Source organism: Staurois parvus, unplaced genomic scaffold, assembly GCF_062004578.1.
Source record: "Staurois parvus isolate SC_StPar_1 unplaced genomic scaffold, SC_StPar_1.0 ptg000296l, whole genome shotgun sequence".
Taxonomy (NCBI): domain Eukaryota; kingdom Metazoa; phylum Chordata; class Amphibia; order Anura; family Ranidae; genus Staurois; species Staurois parvus.
Window position 1 is genome coordinate 60305 of NW_028318092.1, and position 23258 is coordinate 83562.

The following is a 23258-nucleotide window of genomic DNA, read 5'->3' on the forward strand; positions in this document are numbered from 1 at the left end:
CACTATTCCTCCCACTGACACCAATGATGGGGCACTATTCCTCCCACTGATACCAATGATGGGGCACTATTCCTCCCACTGACACCAATGATGGGGCACTATTCCTCCAACTGATACCAATGATGGGGCACTATTCCTCCCACTGATACCAATGATGGGGCACTATTCCTCCCACTGACACCAATGATGGGGCACTATTCCTCCAACTGATACCAATGATGGGGCACTATTCCTCCCACTGATACCAATGATGGGGCACTATTCCTCCCACTGACACCAATGATGGGGCACTATTCCCCCCACTGACACCAACGATGGGGCAATATTCCTCCCACTGACACCAATGATGGGGCACTATTCCTCCCACTGACACCAATGATGGGGCACTATTCCTTCCACTGACACCAATGATGGGGCACTATTCTTCTCACTGACACCAATGATGGGGCACTATTCCTCCCCCTGATACCAACAATGGGGCACTATTGGAATTTGATCAGAGTGTGGCGCTCTCCTTGTTTTTTTACATTCCTCAGAATATTTGGGGGACCCCCCCAGTTTACCCCAGTGAATAGAGAGCTGCCTCTTTAATTTGGCACCTAGGCTCTTCCATTACTTGCTTCAGGCCTAGCGCTCCCCCATCACACATTCTGGCAATCAGTAGGATTCCGATCGGGAGGGGGGGGGGGGGTCTATCCATTTCACTACTCCACCAAAAACTAGAAATAAAGGCAAAAAAAAACAAAAAAAAAAAAACAAAAGCTTTTGTCTGCTTGGGCTTAAATGAAGGGATCTTACTCCGCCTTCAGATATCGAACGATTGAATGTAGCCATTGATAGAGATCAGGAAACATAAACTTGCACCCCCAATTTACTTCACCTCTATAGCCAAGCAGCTTAATAAGAATGATAAAAAGAAAATGAAGGACAAAGAAATGAAAATGAATAATTTATTAATCTAAAACAAAATGCCATAAATATATATATATTATATTTACACAACAATCCAGCAATAGAATCCACTTTATTATACAAAAAATACAAAATGAAATCGTTCTCATCATTCTTCATCCATCGTGAAGCCGCCATTGACATGTGACACCAGTGATTGTGAGCCGCCATCTTGATGAATGGTTTTCTCTTCTGGCCTCCCATTGGGTTCCATTGACCGTCCCGTGAGATCTTCTGTAGAAGGACTGAAGGCGGCATTGACGTGACCCGTCTTGTGCTTCTCTTGGACACGGCCTAAGATCTCCAAAACCTGAACCCAGAGAATCAGGAACATTTCAATAAACTGATAATCCTTCCCTACTCCATCCAAAACTAATAAAATGTTGGTTCTACATTTTGAGTTTGGAGGAAGAGAGGGAAACGGAAAGGCTTTGTTACAGTAAGAGCTGTGAACACGTGGAATAGAGTACCATGAAGCTAGTTCCGGCCAGCTCTGTAGAGGCCTTCAAAAAAAAAAATGCCGGAGGTGTTTCTAAACATAGAAAATATAACCGACTATTAATAAAGGGGATACGTCTGTAGATTGTTGAGCTGGGAAATGTCGGCCTGAAGAGGAGGATAGGGAAGGAGTCTCTTTTCTCTGTTAGAGGTCACTGGATTGGGATTTACGTGAGTTTAGGGCTAATAATTGGACCACTCCTTCCTTAGCTCCAGTGTTGGGGTTCTGAGAACTTTTCATTTTATTTAGTTTTTTTTTAATCCAACAATATAACAATCTTATCAATACATGGGAGAAACTGAGACCAACACCGATATTTACACCCATCTAGGGACTCAGAACATCCCCGGTATGTATGAGGGATACATCTAACTTAGAAGGACACCAACGTGAAGAGGAAGACGGACTGTACACTACATACACATTTATTGTACAGCTTATGACACCCTCTACCAGGGGCAGACTGACCATTTGGAAACTCGGGCACTGCCCGAGGGCCTGGGGTCAGTAGGGGGCCCCATGAGATGCTCCTGGTACCTTTTTCATAGGCTTTTTTTAGTTTGGGCAAGGACACAGGGGCCCCATGATCCCCTATTGCCCGGGGGCCCCATGAGTTGTCAGTCCACCCCTGCCCTCTACATTATCACATGACATAAGTGACACCACAGGGTCTGGAGGAAACCCACACAAACACAGGGGAGAACATGCAAACTCCATGCAGATAGTGTCCTGGCCAGGATTCAAACCCAGGACCCCAGTGCTGCAAGGAAGACATTCTGACCACTGAGCCAGTTCTATCTTTATATTTTGAGCTCATGACATAATGAGGAGTAATCAAGAGACGAGTGTCTGTGTTCTGAGATCCCCATTTACCTGGGACTTGGGGACGATCCCGACTCTGAAGAAAGCAATGTCCCCAGATTCCAGTTTGGTGCAATTGACCACAGTGGAAGCGATATTTTCAGGAGACGCTCCATCACACAAGACTCCATCAACCTGAAATCACAAATGTCTTTACTATCCATCCGTCCGTCCATCTATGGCGTAAATGGTGGAACACATGACTCCACCGCTCACCTTATCTCCTAACTTGGCGTAGACCTGGTTGTGGTGGGTTGTATCCGCTTCACCCGACGGATTCGCTGAAGTAACTGCAATTGGGCCCACCTAAGAAAGAAATGATTTCTGATATAATATACAATCGAGAAGAATCCAATATAAATATAACATTCCAATAGTCAGTGATTGATAATAAAACAAATGTCTAGAACAGTCCTATAAAAATACAATATTCCGATAATCAGCGATTTTCTCCAGGCCATTGACTGCCATTGACTGTTCTTCTGGTGTGATGTGATTCTTCTACAACAACAATTGATGTACATTTTACATCATCCACATATAAATATAAATAAAATACTAACATAATGTATAAAAAGGATTTCAAAAGAGTTATATTCTTACATTTCTATATGATCTTTAATAATCGAATTTTCCCTACCATGTCGATGAGGTGAGTGGTCACCGTGCAGTCCGGGATTCGTATGGCGATGCTCTGAGGGGTTCCTATGTACTGTGAAGAGTCCTTAGCACCCAAGACATCCAACCACGGTCCTGGCCGGGAAACAGATCATGGTATTTCTGTGTTAGATCTCACTCAGAGGTTGGTATTTGTCATCTTTCATGTATAAAGTGCTCACTTCACTTTATGAGATTACATTAAACAAATACAGAGACATGAGGGAGGTGGACCCATATCATCTGGTAATCTACGAGCGTGGCTGAAGTTTGCATTAGTGGTTAAAACCTGGACTGAAATGTAGAAACCCCCCTACCTACCTCTTGGGATCACCAGGCTGATGGATGAGGGCCAAGCAGCCTCCATAAAGTCCCACAACAAAGGACTGAACAAATGCTTGGCCGGTTCTAACTGCTGTAAGCTGGAAATCCACAGAGACATTGGCCGGTCCTGAGCCTGGCGCTTCGTCCTGCAGAAAGAAGGGCAGAAAATGTTGGGGGATGTCAACGTTCAGCAAACTTCAAAGAACAGTTCCTCCTCTAGAAGCGGGTCTCCCGTTAAGGTGGACCAAAAGCAAACAATGGGCCATCTCATGGATGGCCAACAACACGGCCAACTTGCAGTACGTTGTGCAGAAATAGATTGGAGAATAAAGAATTGGATCATCATCACTTCCTGTCTAGAAGGCTCATGTCTAGGACTGGACAGATGAACAGTCCGGGGTCATTACTGTTCATATACATTGCCACCACTCTGCATCACATGACGTACTTGTATGCTCGCTCTACTGCTTCAGGTCGATTGCATGCTGCTACCAGGACATAGACCGTGTCAGTTGGAATGCCACAAATTCCTCCATTTTTCATGATTTCTGGAGAAGAAGAAAGCAGAAAATATAAGAAACAAGATTTTCATATCTGACATGAACATTATGATTTCTGCAGCACCAGACTATGAGAATATCCATCAAATATAAGACCTGCCTGTCCGTCTAAAGCAGTGTTTCTCAACTCCAGTCCTCATGGACCCCCAACAGGTCATGTTTTCAGGATTTCCATTATTTTGCACAGGTGATTTGATCAGTTTCACTGCCTTAGTAATTACCACAGCTGTTTCATCTGAGGGAAATCCTGAAAACATGACCTGTTGGGGGTCCATGAGGACTGGAGTTGAGAAACACTGGTCTAAAGGTACCCATGGATGTCAGGTGACCCCGGCAGATCGAGTGATGAACTTGGGTCTATGGAAGGTTCCAAACAATACTGGACGCCTTCTGTTTGTGGGAGGAGTCCAATGGATAGGTCAGGAAATAGGTCTCCTCTATATTGTTCCTTCCTGATAAATGGTCACCAACCTTCTTCCTGAAGCTTCTCCACTGACATAGACTGGTATGGTTGATGGAGGTGACCCTACAGGGTATGGAGTGCTGAAGGTGGCTGGATATTGTAATACCAAACAACCATTCATGCACAGCTATGGGACGTTCTAGTGAATTTATCTCTGGTGTTATCTTTGAAGGGCCTGATCCACTAAAACGGAGCTCTGGTCTTTTGGAATGACTATGATGGTTTCATCCTCTAATTTTTCTTATTTTATTGGGAATCCATCCTAACTTGGCCTCACAAATGTCCCTGACTGCTGTCATTACAAAAACAACTCTCACCATGAGGTACGTCAATGAAACGGAATTCCATAAGGGGAGCGAGGTCCCCTTGGAACTCCTATAGAAGTTGAGAAGAGCTAAAAACTGAGGTTCATGGGTCTTTCTGCTGCATTCACCATGATTATTACAAACCTAGTGTATGACTTGACCCAAAAATAAAATGTCCAATTTAGAGTATATCGAGTCTGACCACAAGAACTATTACTGTGACAATCTGAAAACCTGAAACTAAGAACTGGTATCTAAGGCCAAAACCGTGTCCTATAGTTCTGGATGGAGAAGGGAATGGCTAGAACCTTTGCCGGGTAATGAGTTCTTCATCTTTACGTATAAATGTTAGTGCCCCCCCCCTTCCCAGCCCCTTCATATTACCTTCTGTTGTCTTACCTGCTATCTGTCTCACAGAGCTGGTCCTGGAGGCCATCAGATGGGGGCATTTGGATCGGTCATTGGAAAAGCCACTAATCTTAATAAATGGGCTGCCAACCGGTATCTGGGGAGCCTCAATGGAGCTGTTGAAGAGAGTTGCAAGAAAGCAATAGAAGCCAACAAGCCCAAAGATAATGGTGACGGCGATGTCATAGCCCATTGGGAGAACATTGACCGAATCGAGGAGGAAGCTGATGAGGATGAGCTGGAAGGTGAGCGAGTATAAGAACCAGGCTTTAGACAGGAAGAAGGTGCTGAAAACTATGAAGGTGTTAAAAAGCATGAAACATATAATGCCCACGGCCGTGTTGAAACCTCTGCTGGTGATGTAGATGCCACTATATCTAGAGATTCCCCAAATGACCCACATGACCCCATACAGGATGAAGGCGCTACTTTCCAGCGTCTTACCACGGGAAAAAGCAACCGCGCCACATATCAGATTATAAATGCCACCTGCAGCTACAACCCACGGCAAGACAACCGTGACCAAAGGGTCATCAGGATTGCCCGGCATTGTCATGGCAAATACAGCCAAGATACTGGAGGCATAGGCCAAGGATTCGGCATCGCCATACTTGGAATGGCCCAGGAAGGGTTGGTGGACACCTTTATACTGACGAAGCCTGATATATGTATTGCTCATAAACAGTTTCCTAATGGTCCCGTCTCCAGTGGGGATCTTTGGGGATTCTGAGTTGTATATGCAGATCAGCAACATAACAGCCGATGCGATGTATATGGCCACATTGACCCCTTGGGATCCTCCATGGAAGAATCCATGTGGACTACAGGCCAGGGCAATGCAATAGGCAACATAGAAAAGCAGATAGGCTGACTGGGCAAGACTCTGAATACTTGTGAAGAGGGCGAGGACAAAAAATAGAAGGGCAAAAACCACCAAAAATGGCAGAGGGTAGGTGAGCTCCCTCGTGTTTAGGACCTCATAGAGTAACGAGAACCCTTCCGCATACCTCAGAATGGAGAAGAAAGCGAAATGTGTGGCATCCGGCGTACGGTAGGAGCGGTAGGACAGGATGCAGATGCCGGTCTGGTAGAGCGCCGCCATCCAAAGCCATGCCACCTGACCAACAAACAGCTGATCAATAATTCCCAGCAGTCTGCAGGCAAACACACTGGAGGCCACCATATTGAGGATCAAAGACACGGCTGTGAGCGGCATGATGGAGGGGCCCTGGGCTACACCTGGTTCCTTCGTACTGCTGACACCTGTGCCAGGTAAGCTCACCTGCCTCATACTATACAGGAACCTCCCACCAAGAAAGTATAGACCAATCAGGGTAACAATCAGATAATTGCATGCAATAGCAGAAGAACCCACCCCCATGTCATAGAACATGACAACCTCATGAATGGCAGCCAGAGAAAGTGCACCCGCCATCAAAGCCAAGACAGCTTCCTGCTGGAGGACCCCCACGATGCCGGTGATGAGCAGCCCCACGAAGAATGCCAAGAGCCCGGGGACCATGGCGGCCTTCATATGGGGGGCAGGGAGGACATCATTTCCTTCCAGGAGAAGGTTCACTCCGGTGGAGCACCACATGGCTGACACCGTCCAATAGAAGGAGACCCACAGCGAGACGCTCCCTCCGAGCCTCCGCACCCCTAAAAGATAAAAAGACAACGACACTTAGGGGGGTTACCTACTAAAAATGGAGCGTGAAAAACCCGGCTCATTTCTGCACGGCAGCCAATCAGCTTGTTCAGTGAAGCTCTGCCAATAAATCCTGGAAGCTGATTGGTTTCTCTGCAGACGTGAGCCGGATCCTGCATCTTCCAGCTGTCTGTATATTGTACATCAGTGAAATCTCTTCATTTGTGAGAAAAGACAACCACAGACGTCCGAACGGGAGATTTGTGAGCACAAGGCTCCTCCTCTCATCTGCATAAATATACAAATCCAACCACTGAGATCTCATCTATTCATCATAAAAATAATCCCCGATGATCCCGCCATGGAGGGCCTGGTTCAGGCACTTCCTGTTATAAGGTGACAACGCTCTGTCTCTGTCTCCCAATTGTGCTCCTGTGTTGTCCCCTCAATGATCCTGCCATGAAAGTTCTTGTTCAGGCACTTCCTGTTGTAGGGTGACAACGCTCTGTCTCTGTCTCCCAATTGTGCTCCTGTGTTGTCCCCTCAATGATCCTGCCATGGAGGTCCTGGTTCAGGCACTTCCTGTTGTAGGCTGACAACGCTCTGTCTCCCAATTGTGCTCCTGCATTGTCACCTCAATGATCCTGCCATGAAAGTTCTTGTTCAGGCACTTCCTGTTCTAGGGTGACAACGCTCTGTCCCTGTCTAACAATTGTGCTCCTGTGTTGTCACCCTGTCACATGGGCTCCCAAGTGGCCATGTTTAGATGACACAGGTATGCTTCACCATCCGGAGACCCCGCCCTGAGAAATGCCGGGCCGCCATCACTGGGGGGGGGGGGGTATGGAGGCAGGAAGTGGCTGCAAAGAGGCCGCAGGAGATCTGCAGCATTGAGATGGGACAAAGAGTATTACACAATCTTTGACAATGGCAGCCGTTCCTGGCAGTGGCTTCCCAAAGCAGGTGCGGGGGGTGTGCGTACCACACCGGGTGACACCTACCGCATGGGGTGACACTGGACCCGCTCCTCGAAAAGGTAAGTTGTAAAGAAAGCCAACAATCCCCGCAGGATGGATCGAATCTGCGGACTGAGCATAAAGGATTGGAGTCTGATCCATTCTGCTCCCCAATCCGCAGATCCCATCCATCCTGTGGAGATTGTCGGGCTTTCTTTACAACTTACCTTTTCATGGAGGGGGTCCGGTGTCACCCCCCGTATAGGTTGCATGCCGATGATCCCCGCAGGATGGATGGGATCTGCGGATTGGGGAGTATAATGGATCAGACTCCGATCCATTCTGCGGGGATCATCGGAGGGGGTGTCACCAAGTGTTACCGCACCGGGTGACACCAACCCTAGGGAGGCCTCTGGTTCACAGAGCAGCCATAGAGAGCTAGAGATCGACCACTCAGCCATGGAAGGCAAATTCCTAATCCAGCATCTCATTGGACTGACCACACTGGGTTTACCTGATGACTTTGTCCCCGGAGGAAACGATACAACAGATACAATGTAATACAATGTAATACAATCTGATACAATGTAATACAGCAGAATAGAATAGAATAGAATAGATGTATCTGACTTCTGACACCCTCAGAGAAGGAGATGTGGGGGGGGGAACCATGCAGAGCGAGGAGTATCGGGATCAGGAAGCGATAATGAAGAGAAGATGGAATGTGTGGAGCTCCTTGCTGATGACGGTGATTGTACTGTGTGTGGGAGAATTCTTCAGATTTGAACAATAAATATTACGGGCAACAACTAGCCGGCTGTATGGATGGATCTCCTCCATGGACACCTCCTGGATGGGGAGGACGATGGAGGGTCACCTCTGATTAGTGGCGGTACATGACACGGGAAGCGGCAAATCTGAGACCGGCAATGGAGGGGTCCCCGGGGGTCCCGTCTGCTCAGTGTGCTGGGGGGTGTGCCTGTCCATGAATACAGAGAAGACCATAGATCTATGTGCTGATAAACACCGGGGGGGGGACCCCACAACACAAATGGAACAAACAGATTTTAAAAAGCTTCCCAAATATATTGACATATATTTGAAATACTACAAATTTGGCCGATGCAATATATTTAAAAAAATAAATAAATAATAATAATATATATATATGAAAAATATATGAAAAATATAAATGTTTTTAAAAATACATTTTCAAAAATACTGCATGTCTAAAAATACAAATCTACATTCCTGGACGGCGTTTACAAATATATGTTAAAATTACTTTTTATTACATTTTATTTCTTAAAAAACAAATCTGAAGAAAATATAAAAAAAATATATATTTTATAATATATAAAAAAACTCATTTCAACATGCAGAATATATATATATATATTTGTAAACATATTGAATACGGCCAAAATTATTTCAAACATGTCAATATATTTGGGAAGAATATTTTTAAAATATATTTTTCTCCCATGTGGGCGTGTCCAATGTGAACCCCTCAGTCCAGCCATGTGCTCCCCTCCACGCTGCGTGTAGGACAGTCATTATATATATGTACCAGGGGCGTACTCTCTGTGACATGTGCCTCCAGGATCTATAGTACACCTCCACGCTGGGTGTAGGACAGTCATTATATATATGTACCAGGGGCGTACTCTCTGTGACATGTGCCTCCAGGATCTATAGTACACCTCCACGCTGGGTGTAGGACAGTCATTATATAGGAGGGGCGCATTCTCCGTGACACATACCTCCAGGATCTATAGTACACCTCCACGCTGCGTGTAGGACAGTCATTATATATATAGAAGGGGCGCACTCTCCGTGACACGTACCTCCAGGATCTATAGTACACCTCCACGCTGGGTGTAGGACAGTCATTATATAGGAGGGGCGCACTCTCCGTGACACTATACCTCCAGGATCTATAGTACACCTCCACGCTGCGTGTAGGACAGTCATTATATATAGGAGGGGCGCACTCTCCGTGACACATACCTCCAGGATCTATAGTACACCTCCACGTTGTGTGTAGGACAGTCATTATATATAGGAGGGGCGCACTCTCCGTGACACATACCTCCAGGATCTATAGTACACCTCCACGCTGCGTGTAGGACAGTCATTATATATAGGAGGGGCGCACTCTCCGTGACACGTACCTCCAGGATCTATAGTACACCTCCACGCTGCGTGTAGGACAGTCATTATATATAGGAGGGGCGCACTCTCCGTGACACGTACCTCCAGGATCTATAGTACACCTCCACGCTGCGTGTAGGACAGTCATTATATATAGGAGGGGCGCACTCTCCATGACACGTACCTCCAGGATCTATAGTACACCTCCACGCTGCGTGTAGGACAGTCATTATATATAGGAGGGGCACACTCTCCGTGACACGTACCTCCAGGATCTATAGTACACCTCCACGTTGTGTGTAGGACAGTCATTATATAGGAGGGGTGCACTCTCCGTGACACGTACCTCCAGGATCTATAGTACACCTCCACGCTGTGTTCATACACTCAGGGGTGGGAAGTTAGGAAAATTGGATGATTGAAGTGAAAAGCGCTCAGTGAACATTTTCTACTCCTTTAGTGAACGGGTGAATGTTGCGGTGAATGCGCACTTACCTGCATAGGCCAAGATGGCGGCCAGGATGAGAAGCAGGACGCCCAGGGTGGATGGAGGGATGACGGATGGATGGATGGCGGCTGAAGCTGCAGCTGAGCTGTAATGATTTGTAGCCAAAAGTAAAGTTCCTGCAGAGAACACGGGAAGGAAAGTGTTACATTGTTGCTGCGAGGGAGGCCATGCTGGAGGGGGATGGGGTCATACTGGGAGGTAAGTACCTGCAGTGACAGCCAGGACACCGACACTCTGAAACAGAGACTCAGCCATCCTGATCAGTGTGTGACCCGTCCCTCCCAGATCACAGCTTATATCACCCCGTGTGCTCACACCCTCCTCCCCCGACCGACTCAGGCTCCGCCCACATTACCTCATCTGACATCACTGCAGCTATACAGGTCATCACCCACCTTCCCGATCTCCTCTCCAGGATATCGCCCACCTTCCCGATCTCCTCTCCAGGTCATCGCCCACCTTCCCGATCTCCTCTCCAAGATATCGCCCACCTTCCCGATCTCCTCTCCAGGTCATCGCCCACCTTCCCGATCTCCTCTCCAGGTCATCGCCCACCTTCCCGATCTCCTCTCCAAGATATCGCCCACCTTCCCGATCTCCTCTCCAGGATATCGCCCACCTTCCCGATCTCCTCTCCAGGTCATCGCCCACCTTCCCGATCTCCTCTCCAGGATATCGCCCACCTTCCCGATCTCCTCTCCAAGATATCGCCCACCTTCCCGATCTCCTCTCCAGGATATCGCCCACCTTCCCGATCTCCTCTCCAGGATATCGCCCACCTTCCCGATCTCCTCTCCACTAGTCCTAGTCCTAACCTGATAACTAATCCTCACACTAGTCCTATCCACAACACTAGTCCCAACCCTAACACTAGTCACAACCCTAACACTAGTCCTAGCCCTAACACTAGTCCTAACCCTAACACTAGTCCTAGCCCTAACACTAGTCTTAACCCTAACACTAGTCCTATCCATAACACTGGTCCTAGCCCTAACTCTAGTCCTAACACTAACACTAGTCCCAACCCTAACACTAGTCCTAACACTAACACTAGTCCCAACCCTAACACTAGTCCTAACACTAACACTAGTCCCAACCCTAACACTAGTCCTAACACTAGTCCCAACCCATACACTAGTCCTAACCCATACACTAGTCCTAACCCTAACACTAGTCCTAACCCTAACACTAGTCCTAACCCATACACTAGTCCTAACCCATACACTAGTCCTAACCCTAACACTAGTCCTAACCCTAACACTAGTCCTAACACTAACACTAGTCCCAACCCTAACACTAGTCCTAACACTAACACTAGTCCTAACCCTAACACTAGTCCCAACCCTAACACTAGTCCTAACCCATACACTAGTCCTAACCCTAACACTAGTCCTAGCCCTAACACAAGTCCTAACCCTAACACTAGTCCTAGCCCTAACACTAGTCCTAACCCTAACAGTAGTCCTAGCCCTAACACTAGTCCTAACCCTAACACTAGTCCTAGCCCTAACACTAGTCCTAACCCTAACACTAGTCCCAGCCCTAACACTAGTCCTAACCCATACACTAGTCCCAACCCTAACACTAGTCCCAACCCTAACACTAGTCCTAACCCATACACTAGTCCTAACACTAACACTAGTCCCAACCCTAACACTAGTCCCAACCCTAACACTAGTCCCAACCCTAACACTAGTCCTAACACTAACACTAGTCCTAACCCTAACACTAGTCCTAACCCTAACACTAGTCCTAGCCCTAACACAAGTCCTAACCCTAACACTAGTCCTAACCCTAACACTAGTCCTAGCCCTAACACTAGTCCTAACCCTAACAGTAGTCCTAGCCCTAACACTAGTCCTAACCCTAACACTAGTCCTAGCCCTAACACTAGTCCTAACCCTAACACTAGTCCCAGCCCTAACACTAGTCCTAACCCATACACTAGTCCCAACCCTAACACTAGTCCCAACCCTAACACTAGTCCTAACCCTAACACTAGTCCTAACCCTAACACTAGTCCTAACCCTAACACTAGTCCTATCCTTAACACCAATCTTAACCCTAACACTAGTCCTAACCCTAACACTAGTCCTAACCCTAACAGTAGTCCTAGCCCTAACACTAGTCCCAACCCTAACACTAGTCCTAACCCTAACACTAGTCCTAACCCTAACACTAGTCCTAACCCTAACACTAGTCCCAACCCATACACTAGTCCTAACGCTAACACTAGTCCCAACCCTAACACCAATCCTAACCCTAACACTAGTCCCAACCCTAACACTAGTCCCAACCCTAACACTAGTCCTAACCCATACACTAGTCCTAACACTAACACTAGTCCCAACCCTAACACCAATCCTAACCCTAACACTAGTCCTAACCCTAACACTAGTCCCAACCCTAACACTAGTCCTAACCCTAACACTAGTCCTAACCCTAACACTAGTCCTAACCCTAACACTAGTCCTAACCCTAACACTAGTCCTAGCCCTAACACCCCGATATCTGATACAAACTCCTATGTTATGATTACAGAGACACAAAATATAATAAAAGAGAAGAAAGAGAGGAATTCCTGGGCCCTGCGGTCACCTGACCTTCAATACAAATGTTTGTTTAAGAACGAAAAAAGACAAAATCTAATCAAATGTAACAAAAAGATATAAAGTCATATTTGATATCCTGGAATCCCCGCCCCCCCCCCCTCCCCCGACGTCCGACACCCAGAATTATTTATTAATCCAGAAAGATAAAATAAAACAAAACAGAAGAAAGAGATACAAAGTCGTCATCTTATCTCCTGGAATTCCCGACACTCCGCCCCCCTGATATCTGATACACATTCATATTATATGAATACAAAGACAGAGATACAAAGTTGTCTTTTATTTCCCGGAATTCCGGGGCGCATTATTTAGGAATAAAAACAGACAAAATCTAATAAAATGTAACAAAGTTATACAAAGTTGTCTTTTATTATAAAGTGAAAACGCAGCACATAAATTATTAAATACAATACGTGAAAACATTTATTTTTATTTTTTTTCAAAAAATTATAAAAAGTAATAAAAAGTGTCCAAATAAGTACCGTATGTGTAACAAAATAAAACTTTTTATATTTTTTTGAAAAAAAATAAATCAATAAATACAATACGTGAAAACATTTATTTTTATTTTTTTCAAAAAAATATGAAAAGTTATAAAAAGTGTCCAAATAAGTTTGTGTATCAGTACTTTGGGACTTTTATTTTGTTACACATACTTATTTGGACACTTTTTATTACTTTTTATAATTTTTTGAAAAAAAATAAAAATAAATGTTTTCACGTATTGTATTTATTGATTTGCGCTGCGTTTTCACTTTCTAATATTTATTTGATGTCTTGTCATCAATCAGCAGCATTTAATAAGGGTTTAAAAAAAACATTTTTTGCACAGGTTCTTTATTCACTCAAAGTTGTGTTTTTTTCCCGGAATTCCGGGGCGCCACTCACCCCGAAATCTGATACCAACTGCTATTTTATGACTACCAATAAACAAAATATAATAAAAGAGAAGAAAGAGATACAAAGTTGTCTTTTATTTCCCGGAATTCCGGGGCGCATTATTTAGGAATAAAACAGACAAAATCTAATAAAATGTAACAAATTACACAAAGTTGTCTTTTATTATAAAGTGAAAACAAAGCGCACAAATGAATACAATACGTGAAAAAATGTATTTATTTCTTTTTTTTTTCAAAAAATTATTAAAAGTTATAAAATTATAAAAAGTAATAAAAAGAATTCCGGGGCGCCACTCACCCCGATATCTGATACAAACTCCTATTTTATTATTACAGAGACACAAAATATAATAAAAGAGAAGAAAGAGATACAAAGTTGTCTTTTATTTCCCGGAATTCCGGGGTGCATTATTTAGGAATAAAACCAGACAAAATCTAATAAAATGTAACAAAGTTATACAAAGTTGTCTTTTATTATAAAGTGAAAACACAGCACAAATAAATACATACAATACGTGAAAAAAAGTATTTATTTCTTTTTTTTTTCAAAAAATTATAAAAAGTTATAAAAAGTGTCCAAATAAGTATGTGTAACAAAATAAAAGTCCCAAAGTACTGATACACAAACTTATTTGGACACTTTTTATAACTTTTCATATTTTTTTGAAAAAAATAAAAATAAATGTTTTCACGTATTGTATTTATTGATTTATTTTTTTTCAAAAAATTATAAAAAAGTTATAAAAAGTGTCCAAATAAGTATGTGTAACAAAATAAAACTTTCTATATTTTTTTGAAAAAAAATAAAAATAAATGTTTTCACGTATTGTATTTATTGATTTGTGCTGCGTTTTTACTTTCTAATATTTGTTTGATGTCTTGTCATCAATCAGCAGCATTTAATAAGGGTTTAAAAAAAACATTTTTTGCACAGGTTCTTTATTCACTCAAAGTTGTGTTTTTTTCCCGGAATTCCGGGGCGCCACTCACCCCGAAATCTGATACCAACTGCTATTTTATGACTACCAATAAACAAAATATAATAAAAGAGAAGAAAGAGATACAAAGTTGTCTTTTATTTCCCGGAATTCCGGGGCGCATTATTTAGGAATAAAACAGACAAAATCTAATAAAATGTAACAAATTACACAAAGTTGTCTTTTATTATAAAGTGAAAACAAAGCGCACAAATGAATACAATACGTGAAAAAATGTATTTATTTCTTTTTTTTTTCAAAAAATTATTAAAAGTTATAAAATTATAAAAAGTAATAAAAAGAATTCCGGGGCGCCACTCACCCCGATATCTGATACAAACTCCTATTTTATTATTACAGAGACACAAAATATAATAAAAGAGAAGAAAGAGATACAAAGTTGTCTTTTATTTCCCGGAATTCCGGGGCGCATTATTTAGGAATAAAACAGACAAAATCTAATAAAATGTAACAAAGTTATACAAAGTTGCCTTTTATTATAAAGTGAAAACACAGCGCAAATAAATACATACAATACGTGAAAAAATGTATTTATTTCTTTTTTTTTTTCAAAAAATTATGAAAAGTTATAAAAAAAGTGTCCAAATAAGTATGTGTAACAAAATAAAACTTTTTATATTTTTTTGAAAAAAAATAAAAATAAATGTTTTCACGTATTGTATTTATTGATTTGCGCTGCGTTTTCACTTTCTAATATTTATTTGATGTCTTGTCATCAATCAGCAGCATTTAATAAGGGTTTAAAAAAAAACATTTTTTGCACAGGTTCTTTATTCACTCAAAGTTGTGTTTTTTTCCCGGAATTCCGGGGCGCCACTCACCCCGAAATCTGATACCAACTGCTATTTTATGACTACCAATAAACAAAATATAATAAAAGAAGAAAGAGATACAAAGTTGTCTTTTATTTCCCGGAATTCCGGGGCGCATTATTTAGGAATAAACCAGACAAAATATAATAAAATGTAACAAAGTTCTTGTATTTCCTGGAGTGGAATTCCCGGCTCCCCTGAAGTCTGATTCCGTCTCGTCTTTCTGGATTCACAAATAATGAATTTGTACCGAATATAACAAAAGAGACACAAAGTCGTCATCTCCTGGAATTTCCCGGCACTCAGCCCGGCACCCCGATACCCGATACAAATTCATATGATATGACTACAGAGACACAATGTATAATAAAGTAGAAGGAAGGGATGCAAAGTTGTCATTTTCTCTGTGGAGTTCCCGGTCACTATGATGTCACTATGACGTCACCCTGTCCGGTGATCTCCGCACAGTCACAGTGTATACAGAATGAAACCAGGAAGTAGTTTTCTCCTGAAATGATATCATATCACACACAATGTTCGACGTGACATCTGACTATTGACTGAACTCCCAGGAAACGGAGAATGAAGGAAGAAAACTTCTGTTTGGAGGGTGCAGGTCCTAAAAATAGCAGAAGGGGCGGAGCTTAACTCAGAGTTTCTGTATATAAGTCAGAGCTGAACCCAGACAGTCATATCTCATCCATTCACCTCCATACAACTGAGCAATGAAGGCTGACTCCATGCAGATGAAAACTGACTCCAACCAGATGAAGACTGACTCCATCCAGATGAAGACTGACTCCAACCAGATGAAGACTGACTCCATCCAGATGAAGACTGACTCCGACCAGATGAAGACTGACTCCGACCAGATGAAGACTGACTCCGACCAGATGAATACTGACTCCATCCAGATGAAGACTGACTCCGACCAGATGAAGACTGACTCCAACCAGATGAAGACTGACTCCAACCAGATGAAGACTGACTCCAACCAGATGAAGGCTGACTCCAACCAGATGAAGACTGACTCCGACCAGATGAAGACTGACTCCAACCAGATGAAGACTGACTCCAACCAGATGAAGACTGACTCCAACCAGATGAAGACTGACTCCAACCAGATGAAGGCTTTCTATGATGACAAAGGTTACCTGACAACTGTAGATGTCCTGGATGAGAAGCAGTTGCTGCACGCCCGCCAGGAGTATGCAGAGCTGGAGGAGAAGTTTGGTGAGTGCAGATATTATTGGGGACATGTGGAAGGTAGAGAATTATTTTTCTTCAGAGAATATGAGCATTAAATGAAACCTCCCCTTCAGTCTTGCATAGGCTCCTCCCCCTCATTCTTGCATAGGTGTACAGGCTCCTCCCCTTCAGTCTTGCATACTTGTACCGACTCCTCCCCTTCAGTCTTGCATAGGCTCCTCCCCCTCATTCTTGCATAGGTGTACAGGCTCCTCCCCCTCAGTCTTGCATACTTGTACCGACTCCTCCCCTTCAGTCTTGCACAGGTGTACCGGCTCCTCCCCTTCAGTCTTGCACAGGTGTATCGGCTCATCCCCTTCAGTCTTGCACAGGTGTATCGGCTCCTCCCCTTCAGTCTTGCACAGGTGTATCGGCTCCTCCCCTTCAGTCTTGCACAGGTGTAACAGCTCCTCCGCTTCAATCTGGCACAGGTGTACAGGCTCCTCCCCTTCAGTCTTGCACAGGTGTACCAGCTCCTCCCCTTCAGTCTTGCACAGGTGTACCGGCTCCTCCCCTTCAGTCTTGCACAGGTGTACCAGCTCCTCCCCTTCAGTCTTGCACAGGTGTACTGGCTCCTCCCCTTCAGACTTGCACAGGTGTACTGGCTCCTCCCCTACACTGACACCCACCCATCGAGGCAGTTTAATATTTGCATAACTCATCCCAAGAGCCAGCCCACTGCTCAGGACTGAGGGCTCTTGAGAGGAGTAGTGAGGCAGGGTGTTTGTGATGTTTTCAGAAAGCTTTGTACAGCACCCTGCTGGCCCCTCCCACCAGCCATAATCTGCCTGCATTGCATAGAGAATCATAGAGACCCAGTAATGGCATCACTGAGAGGTTTTATTTAAAAAACAGTCATTAGCATGTTGATGAGGGGGGGAGGGGAGGCCAGGAGATGACACTTCAGCTGTAATATTACATTCTGCAGTCACATGGGCTTTAAGGTGAAGCTGCGATCTGATTATGTCGGGCAAACACAGCACCAGGGACCTTACTTCACAGACACAGAACCAGGGACCGTCCTTCACAGACACAGAACCGGGGACCGTCCTTCACAGACACAGAACCAGGGACCGTCCTTCACAGACACAGCACCGGGGACCGTCCTTCACAGACACAGCACCGGGGACCGTCCTTCACAGACACAGCACCGGGGACCGTCCTTCACAGACACAGAACCGGGGACCGTCCTTCACAGACACAGCACCAGGGACCGTCCTTCACAGACACAGCACCGGGGACCGTCCTTCACAGACACAGAACCAGGGACCGTCCTTCACAGACACAGCACCAGGGACCGTCCTTCACAGACACAGCACCGGGGACCGTCCTTCACAGACACAGCACCAGGGACCGTCCTTCACAGACACAGCACCGGGGACCGTCCTTCACAGACACAGAACCAGGGACCGTCCTTCACAGACACAGCACCAGGGACCGTCCTTCACAGACACAGATGCTCTATGACTGAGCCCAGCCCGGTGTCACTCTCTGTTCATGTTGTCTGGATGAATAAAGTTATAAGTGTTTGAATTTCTTCAAGGACTGTGCAAACAAAGTGCAGACATTATTTTCCCCTTTCAATGAGTGAATACTAACATTTATCTGTGTTTATTCAGGCAAGGAGTACACTCAGTACAGTCTACACAACATCCACTTGGAGTATGAATGGGTGATGAACTTAGCCACCCACCCCAAGCTGCTGGAAGCCATCACCGCTGTGCTGGGCCCAGACGTCATCCTCCTGGACTCCAGGTTTATCTGCAAGTATCCTGCCAGTGATGTCCCCCATAAAGAGAACACGGCGCCATATGTGGCCTGGCATCAGGACATAAAGTAAGTGAAGAAGGATTGCCAATAATCAATGAATGATCAATACATAATGATCGATGAATAATCAGTACATGTTGAATGATTAATGATCAATACATATAAACTATGAATGATTAAGATATAATGATTGATGAATGATCAATACATAATTATCAATACATAAGGATGGATGAATGATCAATATAAATTAATGAATGATCAATACATAATGACCGATGAATGATCAATACATAATGACCGATGAATGATCAATACATAATGATGGATGAATAATCAGTACATGTTGATTGATTAATGATCAATACATATAAACTATGAATGATTAAGACATAATGATGATGAATGATCAATACATAATGATTAATGAATGATCAATACATAATGACCGATGAATGATCAATACATAATGATGATGAATGATCAATATAAATTAATGAATGATCAATATGTAAAAATTGGTGAATGATCAAAGCACAAAGTTCAATGAATGATCAATACAACAATGGCGTCCTTTCCAGATACTGGGGATTTGAGGGCGGTCCTGTGGCCTCGGTGTGGTTGGCATTCGATGACGTGGACACAGAAAATGGAGTTCTACAGATTATTCCAGGTAATTTCTTGGATGAATTCCGAGATTGGCCGCAACATTACCTCCCCCCACACAGTGATCAATATTATTGTTGTTATGACGATGATGATGATGATGACGATGATGGTGGGGGTGGTGGTGGTGGTGATGATGATGGTGGTGGTGATGATGGTGATGATGATGGTGGTGGTGGTGATGATGATGGTGGTGGTGATGATGGTGATGATGGTGATGATGATGGTGGTGGTGGTGATGATGGTGATGATGATGGTGGTGGTGGTGATGATGATGATGGTGATGATGATGGTGGTGGTGATGATGGTGATGATGTTGATGATGATGGTGGTGGTGATGATGATGGTGGTGGTGATGATGGTGATGATGTTGATGATGATGGTGGTGGTGATGATGATGGTGATGATGGTGATGATGGTGATGATGATGGTGGTGGTGATGATGATGATGACGATGATGATGATGATGACGATGATGATGATGGTGATGATGTTGATGATGATGGTGGTGGTGATGATGATGATGATGATGACGGTGGTGGTGATGATGATGATGTTGGTGGTGGTGATGATGATGACGATGATGATGATGGTGGTGGTGGTGATGATGATAATGATGGTGGTGGTGGTGATGATGTTGATTATGACAATGGTGGTGATGATGATGACGATAATGATGATGATGAAGATGACAATGATGATGTTGATGATGACGATGATGATGATATTGTTTATGATGATGACGATGATGACGATGATGATGATGATGGTGATGATATTGTTTATGATGATGACGATGATGATGATATTGTTTATGATGACGATGATGATATTATTGTTTATGATGATGACGATGATGATGATATTGTTTATGATGATGACGATGATGACGATGATGAAGATGATGATGATGATAATGTTTATGATGATAACGATGATGATGATATTGTTTATGATGATGACGATGATGATATTGTTTATGATGATGACGATGATGATGATATTGTTTATGATGATGATGATGATGATATTGTTTATGATGATGATGATGATGATATTGTTTATGATGATGATGATGATATTGTTTATGATGATGATGATGATGATGATGGCTCAGCCTGTTCTCAGGGAATAATCTGTTTCCTCTTCCAGGCAGCCACAAGCGGGGGGTTCTGGAGCACAGATTTGCGGAGGTTGCGGGGAATATGCTGACAGCCAATCAGGAGATTCCGAAGCACCTGGTGAACGCAGAGGACCTGGTGGAGTGTCCGCTGAAGGCCGGGCAGATGTCGGTAAGTGGAATCCCCTCTGAATCCAATGTGTGGGGCGATCTGATGGAATGGAATGAAAGATCCGGAATATATAGAAGATATAGATCTGACCCGGTGCCAAGACTTCACAGCCCTCTGGAGGGCACACCTCACTACCACCCCCCCCCCCGCACCTCCTCCACTGAATGTATGTAATGCCAAGGGGGTCGATGGATGCTGGCTGCTGGGGGATCTATTGTCACTGGGGGATCTCTTGTCACTGTGGAGGATCTATTGTCAGTGGAGGGGATCTATTGTCCCTTGGGGATCTACTGTCACTGGGGGATCTATTGTCAGTGAAGGGGATCTCTTGTCACTGTGGAGGATCTATTGTCAGTGAAGGGGATCTCTTGTCACTGTGGAGGATCTATTGTCAGTGGAGGGGATCTATTGTCCCTTGGGGATCTACTGTCACTGGGGGATCTATTGTCAGTGAAGGGGATCTCTTGTCACTGGGGGATCTATTGTTATGGTGTGGAATCTATTGTCACTGGGGAGATTTACTGTTGCTAGGGGGGTGGATCTGTTGTTGCTAGGGGGGTTATTGTTGGTGGATACAATCTATTTTACTGCTTTTCTTGTTATCATTAACAAATTTTATACTAATTACTCATCACCACAAAATGATACTCCACTCTGTATTCTCTAAAATGGGTGGTCCTGGGAGGTGGGTAAGGGGCGGATCCAAGGTGAGGTCCTGGGAGGTGAGTAGGGGGTGGTTCCAAGGGGTGGTCCTCAGAGGTGGGTAGGGGGCAGATCCAAGGGGCGGTCCTGGGAGGTGGGTAGAGGGTGGATACAAGGGGCGGTCCTGGGAGGTGGGTTGAGTGTGGATACAAAGGGTGGTCCTGGGTGGTGGGTAGAGGGTGGATACAAGGGGTGGTCCTGGGAGGTGGGTAGGGGGTGGATACAAGGGGCGGTCCTGGGAGGTGGGTAGAGTGTGGATTCAAGGGGTGGTCCTGGGAGGTGGGTTGAGTGTGGATACAAGGGGTGGTCCTGGGTGGTGGGTAGAGGGTGGATACAAGGGGCGGTCCTGGGAGGTGGGTAGGGGGTGGATACAAGGGGTGGTCCTGGGTGGTGGGTAGAGGGTGGATACAAGGGGTGGTCCTGGGAGGTGGGTAGGGGGTGGATACAAGGGGTGGTCCTGAGAGGTGGGTAGAGGGTGGATACAAGGGGTAGTCCTGGGAGGTGGGTAGGGGGTGGATCTAAGGGGTGGTCCTGGGAGGTGGGTAGGGGGTGGATCTTCTGAAGGACGCTTTCTTCCATGTCAGTGATTGGTCAGGTCAGGGACAGCGGGGGTCGCAGGAACGCAGATATCAGGCATAATACCGATGATTGTTCAGATCGCAGAGATTTTATTTCTTTATTATTTTCAGGTTCATGACGGACTGACCGTCCACGCCAGCGAGCCAAACATGTCCGACAGAAGGCGCTGTGGATTCGTCATCCGCTACGTTCCTACCACGGCTTACCCTGTGCAGGTCAGCGATACCTGGAGCTATACCTGTGACATCACAACTCATAGATCCAGACCTGTGACATCACAACTCATAGATCCATACCTGTGACATCACAACTCATAGAGTATACCTGTGACATCACAACTCATAGAGTATACCTGTGACATCACAATTCAGAGACTATACCTGTGACATCACAACTCAGAGACTATACCTGTGACATCACAATTCATAGATTCATAGCTGTGACATCACAACTCATAGATCCATACCTGTGACATCACAACTCATAGAGTATACCTGTGACATCACAACTCATAGAGTATACCTGTGACATCACAATTCAGAGACTATACCTGTGACATCACAACTCATAGATCCATACCTGTGACATCACAACTCATAGAGTATACCTGTGACATCACAACTCATAGACTATGATGTACTCCAGTTTCCTCCCACACTTCAAAGACATGGTGGGAGGATAGTTGGATCCGGTATACAGGGGCCCTAGTATGTGAGTTAGATTGTCCGCTCCTCAGGGGCGGGGATTGATGTAAATTGATGACGATATATATAAGACCTGTAATAAATGAAATAATCACAAATGTCATCTGGGGTTGTAATCCTGGGCGGGGCTCATCGAGATGTCGGATTTCACTGAGTGTGATGTACTAACCATGGTGTGATCTTCTATTCCAGGATCCGGATCGGCCCCGCACTTTCCCCGCAACCGTCCTGGTGGCCGGAACCGATGAACACAATCATTTCCAAGACCACGCCCCCAACTTCTTCACCAAGACACTGTAATGCTTTTACCTCTGTGACCCCGATGACCCCACAATGTGGATTTATATTCTCTGTTCTTTTACCTCTGTGACCCTGATGACCCCACAATGTGGATTTATATTCTCTGTTCTTTTACCTCTGTGACCCTGATGACCCCACAATGTGGATTTATATTCTCTGTTCTTTTACCTCTGTGACCCTGATGACCCCACAATGCGGATTTATTTTCCGTGTTCTTTTACCTCTGTGACCCCGATGACTCCGCAATGTGGATTTATACTGCATGTTCTTTTACCTCTGTGACCCCCATGACCCCACAATGCGGATTTATTTTCCGTGTTCTTTTACCTCTGTGACCCCGATGACCCCACAATGCGAATTTATTTTCCGTGTTCTTTTACCT

At 44.6% G+C, this 23258-nt stretch overlaps 2 protein-coding genes across 2 annotated transcripts; one reads left to right on the forward strand and one right to left on the reverse strand.

The window, feature by feature from the left end:
- Window positions 1-936: 936 nt before the first annotated feature.
- On the reverse strand, window positions 937-16525 carry LOC149458080 (uncharacterized). The gene is made up of 9 exons (XM_089682719.1): window positions 16324-16525; window positions 10282-10464; window positions 5020-6687; window positions 3741-3840; window positions 3290-3438; window positions 2952-3064; window positions 2528-2617; window positions 2324-2446; window positions 937-1261 (listed from the first exon to the last, which is right to left on the reverse strand). The coding sequence occupies exons 1-9, from the start codon at window positions 16523-16525 to the stop codon at window positions 1061-1063; spliced, it is 2829 nt and encodes a 942-aa protein (XP_089538845.1). The 3' UTR covers window positions 937-1060.
- Window positions 16526-16634: 109 nt separating this feature from the next.
- On the forward strand, window positions 16635-22876 carry LOC149458081 (uncharacterized). Its single transcript, XM_089682720.1, has 6 exons — window positions 16635-16848; window positions 18483-18699; window positions 19215-19306; window positions 20452-20591; window positions 21983-22087; window positions 22769-22876. Exons 1-6 carry the CDS (start codon window positions 16635-16637, stop codon window positions 22874-22876), a joined length of 876 nt encoding a protein of 291 aa, XP_089538846.1.
- Window positions 22877-23258: the final 382 nt, after the last annotated feature.